General features: G+C 39.5%; 1 protein-coding gene across 11 annotated transcripts in view; it reads right to left on the bottom strand.

The window, feature by feature from the left end:
• Positions 1–16702, bottom strand: part of LOC131166436 (ABSCISIC ACID-INSENSITIVE 5-like protein 2) — a 40968-nt gene extending 24266 nt beyond the window's left edge. For 3 of the 11 annotated variants that reach the window (XR_009139839.1, XM_058124998.1, XM_058124999.1), the window contains exons 1-3: positions 16303–16592; positions 14734–15751; positions 14535–14606 (exon numbers count right to left, since the gene is read on the bottom strand). Coding sequence is in view for 10 of the 11 variants with exons in the window: in XM_058124998.1 (XP_057980981.1) it covers positions 14535–14606; positions 14734–15531 (870 nt within the window). In the remaining variant the exon portion in view is untranslated. Of the gene's footprint in view, positions 1–14534; positions 14607–14733; positions 15752–16302 lie in introns of all 11 variants that reach the window. The other 8 variants (XM_058124997.1, XM_058124993.1, XM_058124996.1 and 5 more) reach the window with 6 other exon arrangements.
• Positions 16703–17476: the final 774 nt, after the last annotated feature.

A 17476-nucleotide genomic window follows, 5' to 3' on the forward strand; every position in this document is an offset into this window, starting at 1 on the left:
ATGAGAATTCCCACAAAATATGAGAATTGCAATTCCATGCTCTCCCAGGTAAGTTTCATGGGAATCCCCATTCCCATAAGTATCCTGTTTTTGGGACTAAATTGCCTGCACTATTTTGACTGGTTGGGCATTAAGGTCACATAATACAGGATTATTACGCACTATAATTTATAACAATAAATTGTTTTAAAAATAATAATAAATCATTAAAATATGAAAGTAAAATTATTATTATTATGTTATAAGAATATAACATAATAATTGGAATTTTGAAATCATTGCCCCCATTATCTCAGCTAATTGGATTATTACGTGTTGATTTTTTTTTTTTTTTTTATGATGGTTGAAATTTTTAGGATATGATTAATTTGGTAATGTTCTTATTAGGTTGTTCCACTGAAAATATGATTATTTTTCATATATTCATACACATGTTAGCCATAAAGTGGTAATCTTTTTGAAATGCCAGCAAGATTCCCAAGTTGAATGTTAGGCAGTGTATGCTAGTAATCTTTTTGAAACGCTACCAAGATTCTCAAGTTGAACCAAGCACCGACACGGGTTAGGGAATCCTATGTGCACTCCTAAGAATCTTCCAACATGAACCAAAGAAATTATTTACTTGAGTGAGGCATCCCATTGCTGGGAATGAGATTCTTGAGAAGTTCATTGCCATGGGACTGTTTTTTATCCAAAAACCAAACACCACCTTGAAGTTCAAGGTCTTTTTTATTGACTTGATGATTTAGATTGGATAGTGAGATCAGCAACTAATGTAATTTTCTGTCATTATGGATGACCTCGGCCATATGCACAACCTATGGCTTCCTATATGAACTTTCATTCTATAGTTTAAAACAAAAGGGTTTTCAAGTTGGCTTAGGTATTTGACTCTACTAGAGTTGGAGTTCATTTGGGAGAAACTTAGGGCCTGAGGTCATCTTCATTGGGCGACCTAGCGACATAAAGATGACTAGAAATACAGCCAGTGAATTTCTACTTGTATGATGATTTGGTCCTTTGGTTCAACTTGGGCCATTCAAACTTGGAAAGAATAAAGTCATAATAGATAAGAATAAGGTATTCAAGTCGACTTCAATCTCCACTTGTTAGGACAAGCTGACCTTAGAGGATGGAGTCCGCACCACTTCTTATGAGGTCATCTCTTCACAGTGGATGACTTGGATGTAAAATAACAACACTAAGATCTGCTTTGAAAAACGATTGAAGAGATAACAGAAAGTTTTATTACAACAATTTGTCCAACCATGCACTCACTAAATGAGCTTCAATAGCGAAAGGACAACTAATAGAAAAACATAGGTAGACACAACCAGTCGAGATGTGTGTGTTGCTCCGGTGGGGGGGGGGGGGGGGTGGGGGTGGTCTTATTTATAGCCTATGGTCTGTGGAAGAAACACATGGGCGGCTCACCTACCATGGTAGGTGGTGGCGGCACACCTACTATAGCTACCGTTGACATTAGTGGTCGTCATTCACCAAACGCGTCATTCCCCGAACCCCGCCGTCTGGGGGGCGCTACCCCCGGACCCCCGTGCCTCAAAGGGGAACGTCTTCTGTCTTCATAGTACCATTATGGTCTACCACTTCGACCTCATCTGAGTCGTACTAGGTAAGTGTGTCAATCAACTCGTGGGAGGTGGGCATTGCACACATATATACCAACATTGGATTGTTGGCAAGGTTAAACAACCTGTCTTTTCCTAACCCCTAGTAATTTAGAAATATTGGGCAGTCTAACACTGGGGCAGCCTGATCAACTTCATCCCCACTTCTTTGGACAAGCTGACCTTCGAGGACACAATCTGCATTCAGGCTACTTTTTTTGAGGTTGTCTCTTCATAGTGGATGACATGGGTTGTTGGCAAGGTGCTAACTTTTGCTAACTCTCAACATAAGAAATATTGGGAATCTAACCTTAGGGGTAGTTTCCGCATTGGGCCATTTGATCCAAGATTGTTTCTTCATAGTGGATGACATTTTGCGAAGTTAGATGGCTAGTGTCACAGTGTTAAATTATTGTAATCATGACACATGTCAAATGGCTTGTCAAGCAATCTTGGATGGTTACAGCATTCTCGTTGGATGGCTTATGGAATGAACTTCGGATAACATGGATTCAATTATAGAGATGTCATGGGATGTATTTTGAATGTCATTGTGGCGTTGTGGTGGATCCGAACAATTGCCACGGTGGTGTTCTTGGGCTATGATGTATGATCATTAGAGCCATGATGATTACTCAAATGTCGTGCAGTGCTCTCAGCCCAGAGGTTGATACTCACACTAGTGTTGGCCCTTAGGTGGTGTCATCTCAAACCTATTTGGGCTATCGAAGGTGTTGATTCTTCATATGTCATACTCAAGTAGTGCATGGTGTCACTTCCCTTGGCTCCAACTTGTGGGTGGTAACTGGCAGGTACTCTTGCACAAGAATTGTGTTGTAGGGACGAGAGTTACCCTCATTAGACTTGATACTAAATTGGATATTGCAGTGCTTCCCTAGATGAGGATGAGTGCGGGTGGACAAGACTTGGTGTAGTCTTGTCGCTACACGGGCATAACTCTGCCTCATTTTAAGCGAACTAAGTCAAGGTTACTTCTTGTGGCCTTGATAAACTGCCACCCCGTGACTATTGGTATAAGATCAAGTCTCTCCTTAGAGAGCCAAAACGAGATTGATAGTGCGAGCATCAACTCTATAATGGGAATTCGATATGTGACATTGAGTGGGTGAAGGGTCAATCTACCTTTGATTAGGTGTTGGTCAAACTCTTCGCTTGTGTCATTTGACTCATGGCCTTCAGTAGACTATCTCATGAAAACCAGGATGCTTGATTGTACCCTATGCCCTTGATGAGGGTTGATTTGTGGAAATTAAAGATGAGAATACCTTGTGTCTTGAGGGTATTTAGACTACACTATGGGATTTCTCCTATTTCAGTTGGCACTTAAGCTTGAATAACTATCCACCATGATTTTGTAGTGTCTTGGTTCCATAGGCAGAGGTGATATTCTTGAATCTAATGGGTGAGGACGGTTATTATAGTTTGGCCAAGGGTGTCTTTCACCGAACTTGGGAAGTTTGAAATATAGAAAGAGGTGAGATTCTTGGATTAATGGAAAGAAAATAGTTGTGAACACCCTAGACAGATAATCCTAATCCTCGAGCCACATAAGTGCGGCTCTGTGTTGGTCACTGTGGTGACGAAAACCTAGTAGGGTATGGACTTGAACGGAATCGCAAATGTAGCTTGGAGGACTTTGTTGGAGACCTAATTAACGATTGAGTGCCTGTGTGTTGTTGGCCTTTGGGCCTTATCTTTCCCCATGCCAAAGGACATTAGGATGCGATTTGCCAGAAGGCATTTGAGCCATGTTGCTAAAGGGCATATAAGCCATGGTGGTCAGAGAGCCTTTTGTGTTTGTTGTTATGGCAGGTGACTCCTTGCACAATCTAGCCTAATGACAATTCATTTAGAAAAAATCTTGAGTTTAAGCACGAGTAAGCCAAAGGGCAGTGGCACTAGAAAGTTAGCCACAATGAACAATGGTTATGTTTGATTTATTGAAGGGCAATTGAAATTTGAAAATTAAGCTTCAACTTGGGTGGAGACTTGAATGTCAGAGGTCACAAGAAAGCTTGAAACAATATTGAGAATCAACGAAATGACGCTTGAGGTGTGATATCAACTATTGAGCCTTGATAAGTCAAAAAAGTTAGTGAATATCTTATGATTGGATATATAGACCATATGATCACCTTCAAAATCTTCAGATTCATAAGGATATTAGGTACGCTTGGAGAAACTTATGATGCAAATCACTGATTTTTGAGATTGTACATATGTTGGGAGACTGCAAGGGTGTGGACTCATCTTTGGAGTGCAATGTTGGAAACAAACTAGGATGTCATACTTGACAAGGTAGCCGTGGACTTCTGAGATTATCAAATTTGGAAAGCCTCCAGGATGTGAAGTTATACTTGAAGTGTTATTCTAAGTGTGAGACTTATTCTTGGATTTGGTACAAGAACCTTCTCTGCAGGTGTTGTGGGTATAATCTTGGAGAAAAGAGGGTTTTAGAATGGACTAATAGCAAAAAGGAAGTTGTATCAACCTCCAGAATATGGAATCATAACTAGAATGGAATGTTGGGTATGAAGTTCCTTGGGAGGAACTGATATGACTCTCGGTTGATTTTAATAGAGAGATTGACTTTGGAAAGGATTTTGCTTCAGTAAATCAAATGACGAATTTTCTCCACTCTACTAAGGGAGTTTGGGGTTTTGAGAGACAAAGACGAAATATAGATCTGTATCAAGGATTAGTGAGGTAGAGATTTGAGAGGATTGATTTGTAGCCTTTGGGAACTTGTTGTAAAAGGGATGGTGGATGGAAAATGAGTGGAGCAATGCTTTTGGCCATGGTGACTTCATTGAGGAATTAGGGATCAAAGAGTGGTTCTTAGAGGGAGTGAATTGTGGTTCAGGGCTAAGTTTGGAAAAAGGCATTGTGTTCAAGAATGTCTTCCACGAAAGTCTGGGTGTCATGTAGAGATGGATCATTGTAGCTTGGTTGTTCCAAAACCTCTTACTTTCGGCTTCTTGGAGTTTTTCTGGAAGATATATATGCGTGTTAATCAACAAGGACATTGACAAGATGGAGTATGGGACATAGTTACATTCTTGTAACATGTCAAATGGCTTGTCAAACAATCCTTGGATGGCCCAATGTTCTTTTCTAAAGGTAATGGAATGAACTTTGTTTAGCATCAATTCGATTATAAAGATGTCATAGGACATATTAAATGTCTCTGTGACGTTGTGGTGGATCCGGACAGTTGGTTACTCATATTTGAACGAGAATGATTTGGAAAGATATCTTTGAGGCAACACCATGGGTGGCCTACCTCCCCTAGTATCCCCTTGGGTACTAACTGAACACCCTAAGGAGAGCCTAGGAGTAGGCTTTTGACATCCTCGAAGGATGTCTTGGGCTTTCATGTGGAATTAGAAGCCCCATGGACAATTCATTGGAGAATGAATTTGTGCAGTACTCTTAGCCCAAAGGTTAAGTTATCGATGACTTGAACGAGGCGCCAGATTTGCTTTGGACCCTGTATTAGAGATTTCTTACAGTTGCTAGCCAAGTGATTAGATTAGGTGTCACCACTCCTCTCTTAACCTAGATTGAGCTAGGACTTCAAGTGGGATTTTGCTCGGTTCATATCTAAGTTATTCATTTAGGCCCAACAATAGACATGCATTAGGAAAAATCAGAGCCCTATAGGTCCTCTAGGGTCCTCATAAGCCCAGGATTGTGGTCAAGGACACGTATCTCCTATGATCTTTACTGGCTAAATAAAGCCAAGTAGAATAAATACTCTAGGATGACCTAGGATGGTGAGCTGACCTAGTGAGATGTTAACCTAAGGTTGAGCTGACCTAAACATATCTACAAGAGCCCCAAGATAGGTCCCCAAAGATCTCTGAGAGGGAAGCTCTGCAATTAGGGATAGATCTCCTCTTATCTTCACTAAACAATCTAGGGAGAGGATTATGATTAGGGATAGATTTCCTCGGATCTTGACTAACCAAGTAATGCCAAGCTGATAAGTACTTTGGGCTAACCAAGAAAGCTTAGCCAACCGATGGTCTGATAACCTCCTTACTAAAGGCTGAGCTGACCTGAATATGCCAAGCTGGCTTGGGAGGCCAAGCTAGTCAGGGAGGCCGAGTGGACAAGAACATGCCTCCAACTGCTGTCACACTGGCAGAGAAGGTTGGTAGAATCCTTCAGGCATCATAGGAATTGCCATGCGGAGGCTGGTGAGGATTTTGAGGTGGAAGATCTACTGAGTCTGGGCTGGGGCCAACAGCCAGTGAGTGTTCTGCACCATTAAGTGTTGACACTGTTAATGGAGATAATTCAGGCAATTAGGCTGTAAATAATGCTGATTAGGCTGTAAATAATGCTGAAAATCTGGCAGCATTTAAGTGCTGAAAATCTGGCAACAACTATGTAAATCTCTTCTATATAATGAAAGCAAACCTGATGGAAAGAGCATTCAGACCAAAATTAACATGGTATCAGAGCCCCTCTTCTGATTCTGTCGTTTTGGTCTTAATCACTGGGTGCGATTCTCATCGCTGTTTTTTTTTTCTTTTCTTTCTCTTTGCTTCAGCAAGTTCTTTCTTGCTCTTTGTGGGTGTCGGCCTTCTCTATGGTGTCCACTTTGGTGGTTTTGAGTTTTGTTTGGGGCTGCCAGAATTTTTTTTTAGTTGCGCACGCTGTCCTTTGTTACGGGCTACTCATCTCGGTGTTTTTTCTCGTGGTGGCTGTGCATCTTTGTGGCTGTTGGCAGTTTCTGTGGTGGTCAGCAGCTTCGACTCCTCCTGGTGTGATCGACAAAGGTGGTGTGTTTCTTCCTCTGCTGTGTCGTTTTTCACACACGGCAGGTATTTTAAGATAGGCTTCCTTTTTGATTTGGGCCTTCCGTGTTTGATCTAGTTTTTTTATTTCTGTTGGGCTTCTGTAATCTGGTTGTGTTTGTGGACCTCTTATTATTTGGATTTGGACCTGATTTGAGTTAGGCTTGCCGTTTATTTGGTTGACTGCTTGGGCTTATTTTTTTTCAGTGCCTTTCATCGTGTCTATTAAAAAGCCTATTGTTCGATTTACTGGAAAGAATTTCTCTACGTGAGAATTCCAATTTAAAATGTTTTTGAAAGGGAACGAATTATCAAATCATATTGATAGTTCTGCTCAAGTTCCCACTGATGAAAAGGAATTTGCACAATGGGAGGTCAAGAATGCTAAGGTGATCTCTTGGCTTTTGGGGGCGATTGAGTCTCACCTTGTGACCAATCTTCGTTGATTTACTACGACTCAGGCTATGTGCGATTATCTCCACCGTATTTACCATCAAGATCACAGTGCTTGGAAGTTCCAATTAGCGTTGAAAATTAGTAATTACAGTCAAGGTAATTTACCTATTGAACAATTTTATTTTGGTTTTATTAATCTTTGGAGCAAGTATTCTTCCATTGTTCATGCTAAGGTTTCCCCTACGGCACTCACGACTCTTCAAGTTGTTCATGCTGAGAGTCAACGTGATCAGTTTTTGATGAAACTTCGACCTATATTTGATCCTGTTCGAACCAATTTATTGAACCGTAATCTAGTTCCTTCTTTGGATATTTGTTTGGGAGATATATTGCGTGAAGAACAGCGATTATCCACTCAGATGGGTATGACTTCTGAGAAGGTATTTTCTGAGGCTGTGAATGTAGCATATGCAACACAAGGGAAAGGGAGGAACAAGTTGCAATGTTTCAGTTGCAAGGAGTTTGGTCATATTGCTCGTAATTGTCCTAAGAAAATTTGTAACTACTGTAAGAAAGAAGGCCATATCATCAAAGATTGTCGAGTGCAGCCTCAAAATAGGCTACTGTTCAGTCCTCTTCTTCTTCTTCTTCTGCGCCACCCATTGTAAGCTCTGACTCGTCTGTTCTCACACGCTAGTCCAACAGATGATTGTGTCTACTTTTTACGGCCTTAGGCTTGCAAGGTATGACTACTAACTCAACTTCTTGGATTGTCGATTCGGGCGCTTCTAATCATATGACTGGTAATATGACAGGTCTCCATGGTGTTTGTAAGTATAGAGGCACGCAAAATATTCAGATTGTTGATGGCAGTACTCTTCCAATTACTGTTGTTGGTAATTTGGGTCCTTCATTTCGCGATGTTTTTCTCTTTCCTGGATTGTCTACCAATTTGATTTTATGATGGACAATTGGTAGATAATAACTGTGATGTTCATTTTTCTCGTGGTGGTTGTCTTGTGCAAAATCAGGTGTATCGCGAAAGGGCCTAAAGTGGGGCGTTTATTTCCTCAACAGTTTTATATCCCTAATGTTGTTTCTCTTGCTTGTACAACTACTACCAATAATAATGAAGTCTGGCATAAGAAATTGGGTCATCCAAATTCTGTTGTCTTGGCTCATCTTATGAAACATGGTTTTTTGGGCAATAAAGATTCCTTTTCTTCTTCTCCTCTATCTTTTGATTGTGCTACTTGTCGTCTTGGTAAAAGTAAAACTTTACCTTTTCCTGCGCATAGTAGTTGTGCTTCTAATTGCTTTGAGATTGTGCATACTGATGTTTGGGGTGTGAGCATGGTTTTAAATCGCGGTAGTGGGTAGCGTAACGTAACGGTAACGGATGTAACGGGAAGCAGGAGTAGCGAATGTTACATAACGGGAAGCGGGTGTAACGGCCGTGAATTTTTTTGAAGCACACACAACCTTGTGCATATTAGTGTACTTGCATGTTTTAAGCTTTTAGCCCTTCTTAGAAAGAGTTTTAGTGTATTTTGAATCCTTCAGTTCGAGTAACTAAGTTATTTGGTAAGGGCAACAAGTTTACATTTGTTTTAAACCACCATTGATAGAAAAATTACGCGTGTGTGTGTGTATTTATACTTCTCATTGTTCTTATTTGTGATAAACTCTTATGTGTGCTAAATTAATTAATAAAACAAAATACATTAGACACTTCATTAATCTATTAAGACACATAAGACATACGAATAATACAAATATAAAATAGCTAGAAAAGAAAGAAGGTTGAAGTTGAAAAATATAAAACATAAATATCACATTAATAATATTATAAAAATAAAATATTTTCCTAACAAGTTAGTATTTTCAAATTGTTAATTAATGCATCTATTGTGAGTATTTAAAGAAATAGTAAATTTTGTATCACTGTCATCCTCTTTATAATCTTTCCCCTCTCTTGGCACTTGGTATATTGAGAATGATATATGAAAGAGAGGGAAAAAGTGAGAAGAAAAAGTAAATAATAAAATATTTTTTTGGTGTAACAGTACTATAGCGGTTATGTAACCGCCGTAGCGGCCTTTACGTAACAGTAGCGGTGCGTAATGGCCGCTACGGCCATGATTTTTCTTCCCACCGATTTCACAGTGTGTAATGGTATCGGTAACCCAAAAAATCACATTACGTAATGGTCACGACCTTTATTTAAAACCATGGGTGTGAGTCCCGCTATTTCTTATGGTCAGTATTGTTATTTGGTGATGTTTATTGATGATTATAGTCAATTCACTTGGATATATTTTCTCCACTCTAAAGCTTACGTGTTTTCTGTCTTTCAAAAATTTGTTGCGTTTGTCGAGACATAGTTCAGTACTTGTATCAAAATTTTACGCTCTGATTCAGGGGGGAGTACATGTCTCATTCTTTTCAGACATTTCTTCAACAAAAGGGGATCATTTCCTAGCAGTCTTGTCCTTATACCCCTCAACAAAATGGAGTCGCTGAGCGTAAGAATCGTCATCTCTTAGATGTCGTTCGTACTTTGTTGATTGATTCTTCTGTACCTTCTCAGTTTTGGGTAGAAGCTTTATATACTGCTGTCTATTTGATCAATCGTTTGCCTAGTGCCACTCTAAATTATGATTCTCCCTATTTTTGATTATTTGGCATATCTCCTGAGCATCAATCCTTTCATACTTTTGGGTGTGCTTGTTTTGTTCATCTACCACCTGTTGAGCGTCACAAGCTTGCTACCCAGTTTGTCACGTGTGCCTTTCTGGGATATAGTCCTATTCAGAAAAGATTCGTTTGTTATAATGCTCATACAAACAAATTTCGGATCTCCGGGAATGTGATTTTCTTTGAAAATCAATATTTCTTTCAGTCTCAGGTTAATTCTGATACTCCTATTACTCTTCTTCCCGCTTTTGATGATGTGTCTTCTTCTATATAGCGATTTAAACCAGGTGTGGTGTATCATCGACATCCTACTCCTTCTTCAACGCCCCTTCCACACATTGATCCGTCATCTGATTCTGCGGTTCCTCAGCGCTCCACTCGGGTTACACATCCACCGGATAGGTATGGTTTTCCTCATACCTCGCTTACCGCCACTCTCGACACTGTTTCTGTTCCTCACTCATATACCCAGGCAGCCACCCAAGCATGTTGGTAGCAGGCCATGCAAGAAGAAATCCAAGCTCTTCAAGATAATCACACTTGGGATCTTGTGACTTGTCCCTCTAGTGTCAAACCTATTGGTTGTAAATGGTGTACTAAGTCAAGTATCGGTCTGATGGGTCACTAGACAGATATAAGGCCTGTCTCATGGCTCTTGGGAACCGGTAGGAGTATGGTATTGATTATGAAGAGACCTTTGCACCTGTTGCCGAAATGACTACTATGCAGATTATCTTGGCACTTGCTGCATCGCAGGGGTGGTCTCTCCGGCAGATAGATGTGAAGAATGCTTTTCTACATGGGGATTTGAAGGAAGAAATCTATGTCTCCACCTCCCAGTATGTTTGCTACACCTTCCTCGGAGGTTTGTCAGCTACATCGATCCTTGTATGGAATGAAACAGGCTCCGCATGCATAGTGTGATAAATTTCGCACTACCCTGCTTGCTTTTCATTTTACTCAGAGTCAGTTTGATTCCTCTCTCTTTCTTCGCAAGACTTCTGGAGGAATTGTAATGCTTCTGGTATATGTTGATGACATTGTAATTACTGGCTTTGATACTAAGTTAATTAAGCAATTACAACAGCATCTCAAGGCCTCTTTTCACATGAAAGATCTTGGTCTCCTGCAGTACTTTCTTGGCCTTAAGGTGCAGCTTACTTCGACTTGTATGTTGTTACACCAGCACAAATACACGCAGGAAGTGATTTCATTGGCTGGTATCCAATGGAGGTAAATCTTAAGCTTTGCCAAGAGGAAGGCGAGTTTCTATCAGATCCATCCTCGTATCGGCAGCTTGTTGAGAGTTTGAACTACTTAACGATTACTCATCCTGATATTTCTTTCGCTATGCAGCAAGTCAGTCAATTTATGCAGGCTCCCCAACATCTTCATTTAGTCGCTGTTCGCCGCATTATCCGATATCTGAAGGGCACCTCTACGCGCAGGTTGTTCTTTCCTAAGGAATCTTCCTTACAGTTGGTGGGGTATAGTGATGCTGATTGGGCCGGATGTGCGGATACTCGTCCCTCTGTTACTGGCTGGTGCATGTTCTTGGGCAATGCACTCATTTCTTGGAAGAGAAAGAAGCAAGACAGAGTTTCCAAGTCCTCCACTGAGTTTGAGTGTCGAACTATGTCTTCCGCATGCTCTGAGATCACATGGCTTCAAGTGTTATTGGGTGAACTTGGTTTTTCTCAGCTTCATTCCACTCCTCTTCATGCTGATAATACCAGTGATATTCAGATCACTGCTAATCCTGTCTTCCATGAGCGTATGAAACATATCGAAGTCGATTGCCATTCCATACATGAATCCTTAGACAAACGAGTGATTACTCTTCCTCACATTTCCATCGAACGTCAAACTGCAGACATATTCACTAAAGCTCTTTCTCGGCACCAGCATCAGTTCTTGGTTGACAAATTGATGCTTCTTGATTTACCAGCATCAATTTGAGGGAGGATGTTAACAGAGATAATTCAGGCAATTAAGCTGTAAATAATGCTGATTAGGTTGTAAATAATGCTAAAATTATGGCAGCATTTAACTGCTGAAAAGCAGGCAATTAGACTGTAAATAATGCTGATTAGGCTGTAAATAATGCTGAAAATCAGGCAACAACTATGTAAATCTCTTCTATATAATGAAAGCAAACCTGATGTAAAACACTCTACTGTTAAAGGTGCCGAGATTGTTTCGGGTTAACCCAAGGTTTTTTTATCGGGTTACCCAAAGGTTTTTTTATCCGTTTTGATGATAAGAAAATATTGTATTAGCGTAAAAGGGCAGTCCGGCGCACAAAGCTCCAGCGTATGCGAGGTCTGGGGAAGGGGCGGACCACAATGGGTCTATAGTATGCAGCCTTACCTTGCACTTTTACAAAAGGCTGTTTCCACGCCTCCAACCCGTGACCGGAGGTCACACTATTGTATTAGTGTGCGTAATAAAATTAAATTATTGTGGTGAGTAGAACATTATTTTGGTTAATTATCTCTAAGGAATTTCACTACTGAGTAATTAAGACAATTTGAACCTAATTGAGAATTGGATAAACAATATGATTCATGTTGTGTATAATGTGTAAGTGTTTTACTTATATGATCTTTATTGTGTTTGTCATGTTATAATTAATGAAGTTAGACTATATTTATTTTTGAAATATATTGACTTAGATGGAATTCAATCTTTTTGAGCAAATTCATGGTATACAAAAAATTTGGGCAAGCTCAAATTTTGAATGTGCCTAGCTATTTGGAGAAGGGCCAAGCACACTTGACGTTATCCCCACCTTGCTTGGTTCTCCAATATGTCACTGGCAGTCCCTCATGAGTGCAGCACACACCTATATGTTTGTTTTAGAGCCGTTTTGTTGGGATGGAATTCAAATCTATATTTGAAATGAAATTGTTCTTTATTTTAACAATTTTCACTGGTTAGTGGAAAGTCGAATAATTGGGATTGTTACTGATTGATTATTCTTGCTACATTTATAAATATGACTGGATTATAAAAAAGCTCACCCCTATGCTGGGAGGGTAGTTATAGTGTACGCAGTCTTACCCCTACTTTTATGCAAAGAAACTATTTCCTTGGACTTGAACCCGTGAGCAACTGGTCACAAGGAAATAACCTTACCATTGATCTAAGGCCCACCTCTATAAAGGTGATTGGATTATATATTGTAAATTTGGCAATATCATATTTGGGTCTAGTTTTTATTTGACTTTACCTATGTCTGATTAAATTTTTAACGGGGTATTGGTTTTTTTTTAGTTTCCTTAATTTCCTTCTTTTATTGGAACTATTAATGAGATGAGTAGGAAATCTCTATCAACCCTATTTTTTGAGATGCCAACCTTAGGTCTTTAGTGATCTAAAAATTCAATTTGAAATTGGGTGTGTGAATTTGTCTTATCAGGTGAGAGAACATGCAAGGACAAGTAATTCTTGCATTGGGCAAAGTTACTTTGTGCAAGGTTGTAACCTCAAAGTGATTCGTGAAGAATCGTGATTGTAGCTTGGCTTGATCTTCATCATCAAGAAGGGCTGGTTTAGTGAAAGGTCAAGTAGGCATTTCCTTGAGGTGTGGATGTGAGCACCAAGTTTGTAGCAAATCAACTATAAACGGTTCTCTCTCTTATTCCCCACCCCCCCCCCCCCCCCGGGATCTTGGGAATGATGTGGACTACACTGCATAGTTATAGGTAGCAATTCTGCACGATATGATCATGGTTTTTGTACAACTTCTCACACATGACACCAGTTGGTATTGCCAATTTCAGAAAGTAACTGAAATTGTACAAAGTCATATGATTATCATGCAAAAATATAAAGAATCATGAGGGTGATAAGATTTGGTCTTTGGGAAAGCCTTCCAATGCTTAACTGAGTAGGAGATCAAGGAACTAGGCTAAAACTTAGATAGCATCGATCTCAGGGTTCTACTAATAGGCATTAGGCATGCAAAGGGTTTTCAAATTCTGACAGGTACATTGGGAGGAAATTTGCTTCCTAGCAAGCTAAATCTAATTACTTGTTTCTCGAGATCACCTAGGGCATTTTTGGGATATCCCCTTGATTCTAGGATTAGGTCGTACTGCTTATGCCAAGCCAAAAAAAAAGGTTGTATTGCTTGTGCTCCTTTATAAGGCTACGTTGTCCCTACATTGTCCCTCTTCAAAAAAAGGCCATACATTGACACCTAATTGAGCCAGTACTGCCTTTTAGTTTTTCATCCAGATTTACCCTCATCAAATGCCTAAAACATGCTCCAATAGGAGCACACATATTTTGACGGAAAATGAGACATCCAAGGAGAAAAAGATGATCTTAAATATTTCATTCTATCCTGTAAATATAGTTAATAGATAAAGTGCAAGAGAAATGCAATTTCTAAAGGTGAAAATAAGATTGTAAGAGTGAAATTCTCTCCAAAATTATCTTTTTGGATAAATTTATAGAAGGCCCTTCTTTTTCCTCAAACTTTTCTATGCTTTCTCAATTCTCAACTTACTTCCTTTTCCACACCAACCAAATAGTAAATTAAATATTTCAGTCGAAATCATCTCTGTTTTTTTTTTTCTAGTTCTTTTTTCTGTCCAGCCAAACATGATCAATAAAAATACAATGTCAAGTTGGACTATAAAACTGTACAAATCATCACACATGCATAAATGGAGATGAATGTTCTGTAAAGCTATTAAGAGTGGCAAAAATAATCTTTTTATGTTTCAAGAACATATAGCAACACACAGCCCAACAGCCCCTACCACCACTACAATTCAAACTATTTTGCTGGAGTGAGTGTGTGTATGGGTGTGCGCGCCCATGTGCACACAAGTGCAAATGTGTGGGTGATGTTTGCAAGAAGCACATATATTAAGGAATTTTATCAAAATGGAGGAGCATTGTAAATGATTATCTGCAAATGTGCTGCAACTCAAATGAAACAGGTGGAAGCATTATTTTAAAGACAAAGCCTAACCTTCCGTTTTTTGAGTCTTTCATTTTCCTCTTCCAGACGTGAAACCTTAATCTCCAATTCATTTGTGTAAGCCTGTTCATAACAGTCATTAAGGTATCCAAGAATATCAGAACCCCCCCCCCCCCCCCAAAAAAAAAAAAGAGTAAAAGAAATCAAAGAGTGGTGGACTTTAAGCCAGCATAAAACAATTAAACCCAACCTGTTTCCTTGCTCGTGAACGAGCAGCAGATTCTCGATTCTTGATCATTCTCTTCTGCCTCCTCTCAACAGACTTCTCAATCATGTCCTCTTGTGCAACTCTTTTCCTCCCAGGCGTTTGTATCTCTGACAAAGTCCCCATGATTGGAGAAGTCAAAGCCACTTGGTTCTCTGTATATGGAACATCCATGACTGAGCTCGGCACCATCGCCAGAGGCTGTGGAATTGGCTGGCCATAAACCCCCATTATATTCTGCTGTGGGTGCTGAAACTGTGGTTGCTGGTACTGCAACCACTGACCCTGTTGTGAAAACTGTGGCACCACATTTGGATCAACACCAACAGGACCAGTATTTTTACTCTCTAACGGTGACTCAGCAACTACTCCAGCTTTCACCAAAAAGTCCTCCAAAGTCATCTCACCCAAAGTTGGCTGCCGTTCCCGAGACCTAATATCTTCATTGTTCTTACTCTGCCCTTGCTGTATATCTCTCCAAACCTCATCCACCGTTTTCTTGCTCATTGAACCATTCAATGACAAGCTTGCCTGATGCTGTAGAGCAGATTGACCAGCCAAAGCTGTACCCTCAACGTCCATGCCAAAAGACTGGTGACCCTCTGCGGAACATACATTCTTTAGAAGCTCATCAAGATTCATGCTGCTCAGTGGTTTCCCCACGTTTCCTAAATGAGTTTGAACCTCATCCAGTGTTAGATTGTACATTGAGTTCTGCCGAGGCAGTGGCTGTAACTGTGACTGTTTGCCATTATTGCCACCTCCACCACCCTGAGATCCCATTTTCTGGAACCCTCTCACCAACCTTCACCCAAGTTTGTCATTGCACATCTCAAGCTCCAAACAGTGAACCAGAAAACCCTAGAATCAATCAATATAGTTTGGGCTTACTATTTCACACCCTACTGGGTCCACTTTAATCCAGTTTGCAAATTCAACCCCAAGACCAGAAGCCTGAAAACTCCAGTGGAAGAATCAGACCCCCCACTAATGCATTTAAACCCTGCCAAGATTAAATAAACCTAATTATATGTATTTCACAACCATAAAGACTCTTGTGGACGTAAAGTAAATAATAATAATTAGCAATAAGAAATCAAAACAAAGTGGTAACAAGGGTCATAAAGAATTAATCTGTTCCATGCAAGAAAACATCTGCACATGCAAAGGTCATAGCCACAGTCTCCCTTGATCAAATGCAACGAAACCCTAAACGCAAATTGAAACACTATTTTTTCAAAAAAAAAAATTGCCCATTAGAGTTTAATTCTTTGAATGGCAAAGCTCGATAGACAATCAAATGGAACTGTGGATACAGACACCAAGATGAAAAAAAAGGAAAAAAGAAGCGGGGGGCATTATCTATGCCTCACGAGGATCCCAAGGGGGGGGGGGGGGGGTGGAATAAGCAAAATAAGAAAAGAAAAATGAAAATGATCATTGAAAATTTTTCATAAAACAAAAAAAATAAAATAAACAATGCTTTCCAAGCAATAAAAAACGTTCCCAAATGTGATCTAACAAAGGAAAACTAGACGATAATCAAATACCCACCTGGATTTTGACGGAAATCTTCAGAGAGCAGAGAAAGACACAGAAAATGTTAACAGAACAAAGAAAGGAAGAAGAAAAAACAGTGAGCGAGGAAATTAATAGAAAAATCGAAGGCAGTGCGTACCCAGAGGAGGGTTTGATCTGAATTGGGAAATAATTTAGGCTATAGAGCGGTTGGGTGTGCATGCATCGGCGGCGGAATCAGCAGGGTATTCGCAGGGGAGGGGAGTGGGAACAGGGGAAGGAACGCGAGACACAGCCAAATGCTTCTCATAAAAGGCAAGGAAATTAAATTGGCCCATTTTGTTTTCGCTTGTATATATGGTGGGGCCCTCTATGCAGGGACCCATTTACCCAACTGACCACACTTTTGTCCATTTCTCTCCCGCTGGCCTCTCCTCTGTTTCCTCTATGGACTCTCTAGTGTGGAAGCGGGTTGGATCTGTTTGGCTTATTCAATTCCCATCCCCACCCCCCCAAAGAGCTAGATATCGTGAAATTAGGGTTTTGATTTGAGAATGAAATTAATCAAAATTCAACTAATTGATTGTATCTGGGTGTTTGGATGCCAGGAATCTAATGCAGGAATTTGAGTTTGTCTCCTTTTTTTGTTAAATCATGATTAATTTATGAATTTTGAACTTGTTTGACATGCGAAAGGAATTTTTATAACCTCTTTAACTGGGTTAGTTTAATTTTTTAAGATTTATTATTTGTGATATCAAATTCTGCTACATTTATTATTTGAATAAATATGATTCATGGAAGTCATAAAGCTTTGCAGTTTTAAAAAATTGTATGAGAACTATTACTTTGTTTTTGGTGATATGTTCTCTGTTTCCAAAATTTGGAAGTTTCATATAAATTTCAGGGTTATTATTTTGCCATGCCTTCTTCTTTCATCATTGTTTCATTTCCCTCCCCCTTCAATTTAAAAAATTTTAAAAATATATTACATACAATTTTTTGCCATAAATGAAATATGACTCTGGTTCAACAAATTATTGTAATACAAACAAAATATAATCTATGAAATATTTTTACACTGCTGCGTGATGGATTTTGGACTTTAAACTTGAATTTGAGTGGATTTAAATAAATTTTAATACAATTTTAAATTATATCATATTCAAATCTAATACAATTCCAAATCCAACGTTTCTCCAACCATATG

This window comes from Malania oleifera, chromosome 10 (assembly GCF_029873635.1).
Source record: "Malania oleifera isolate guangnan ecotype guangnan chromosome 10, ASM2987363v1, whole genome shotgun sequence".
In the NCBI taxonomy this organism is placed as follows: domain Eukaryota; kingdom Viridiplantae; phylum Streptophyta; class Magnoliopsida; order Santalales; family Ximeniaceae; genus Malania; species Malania oleifera.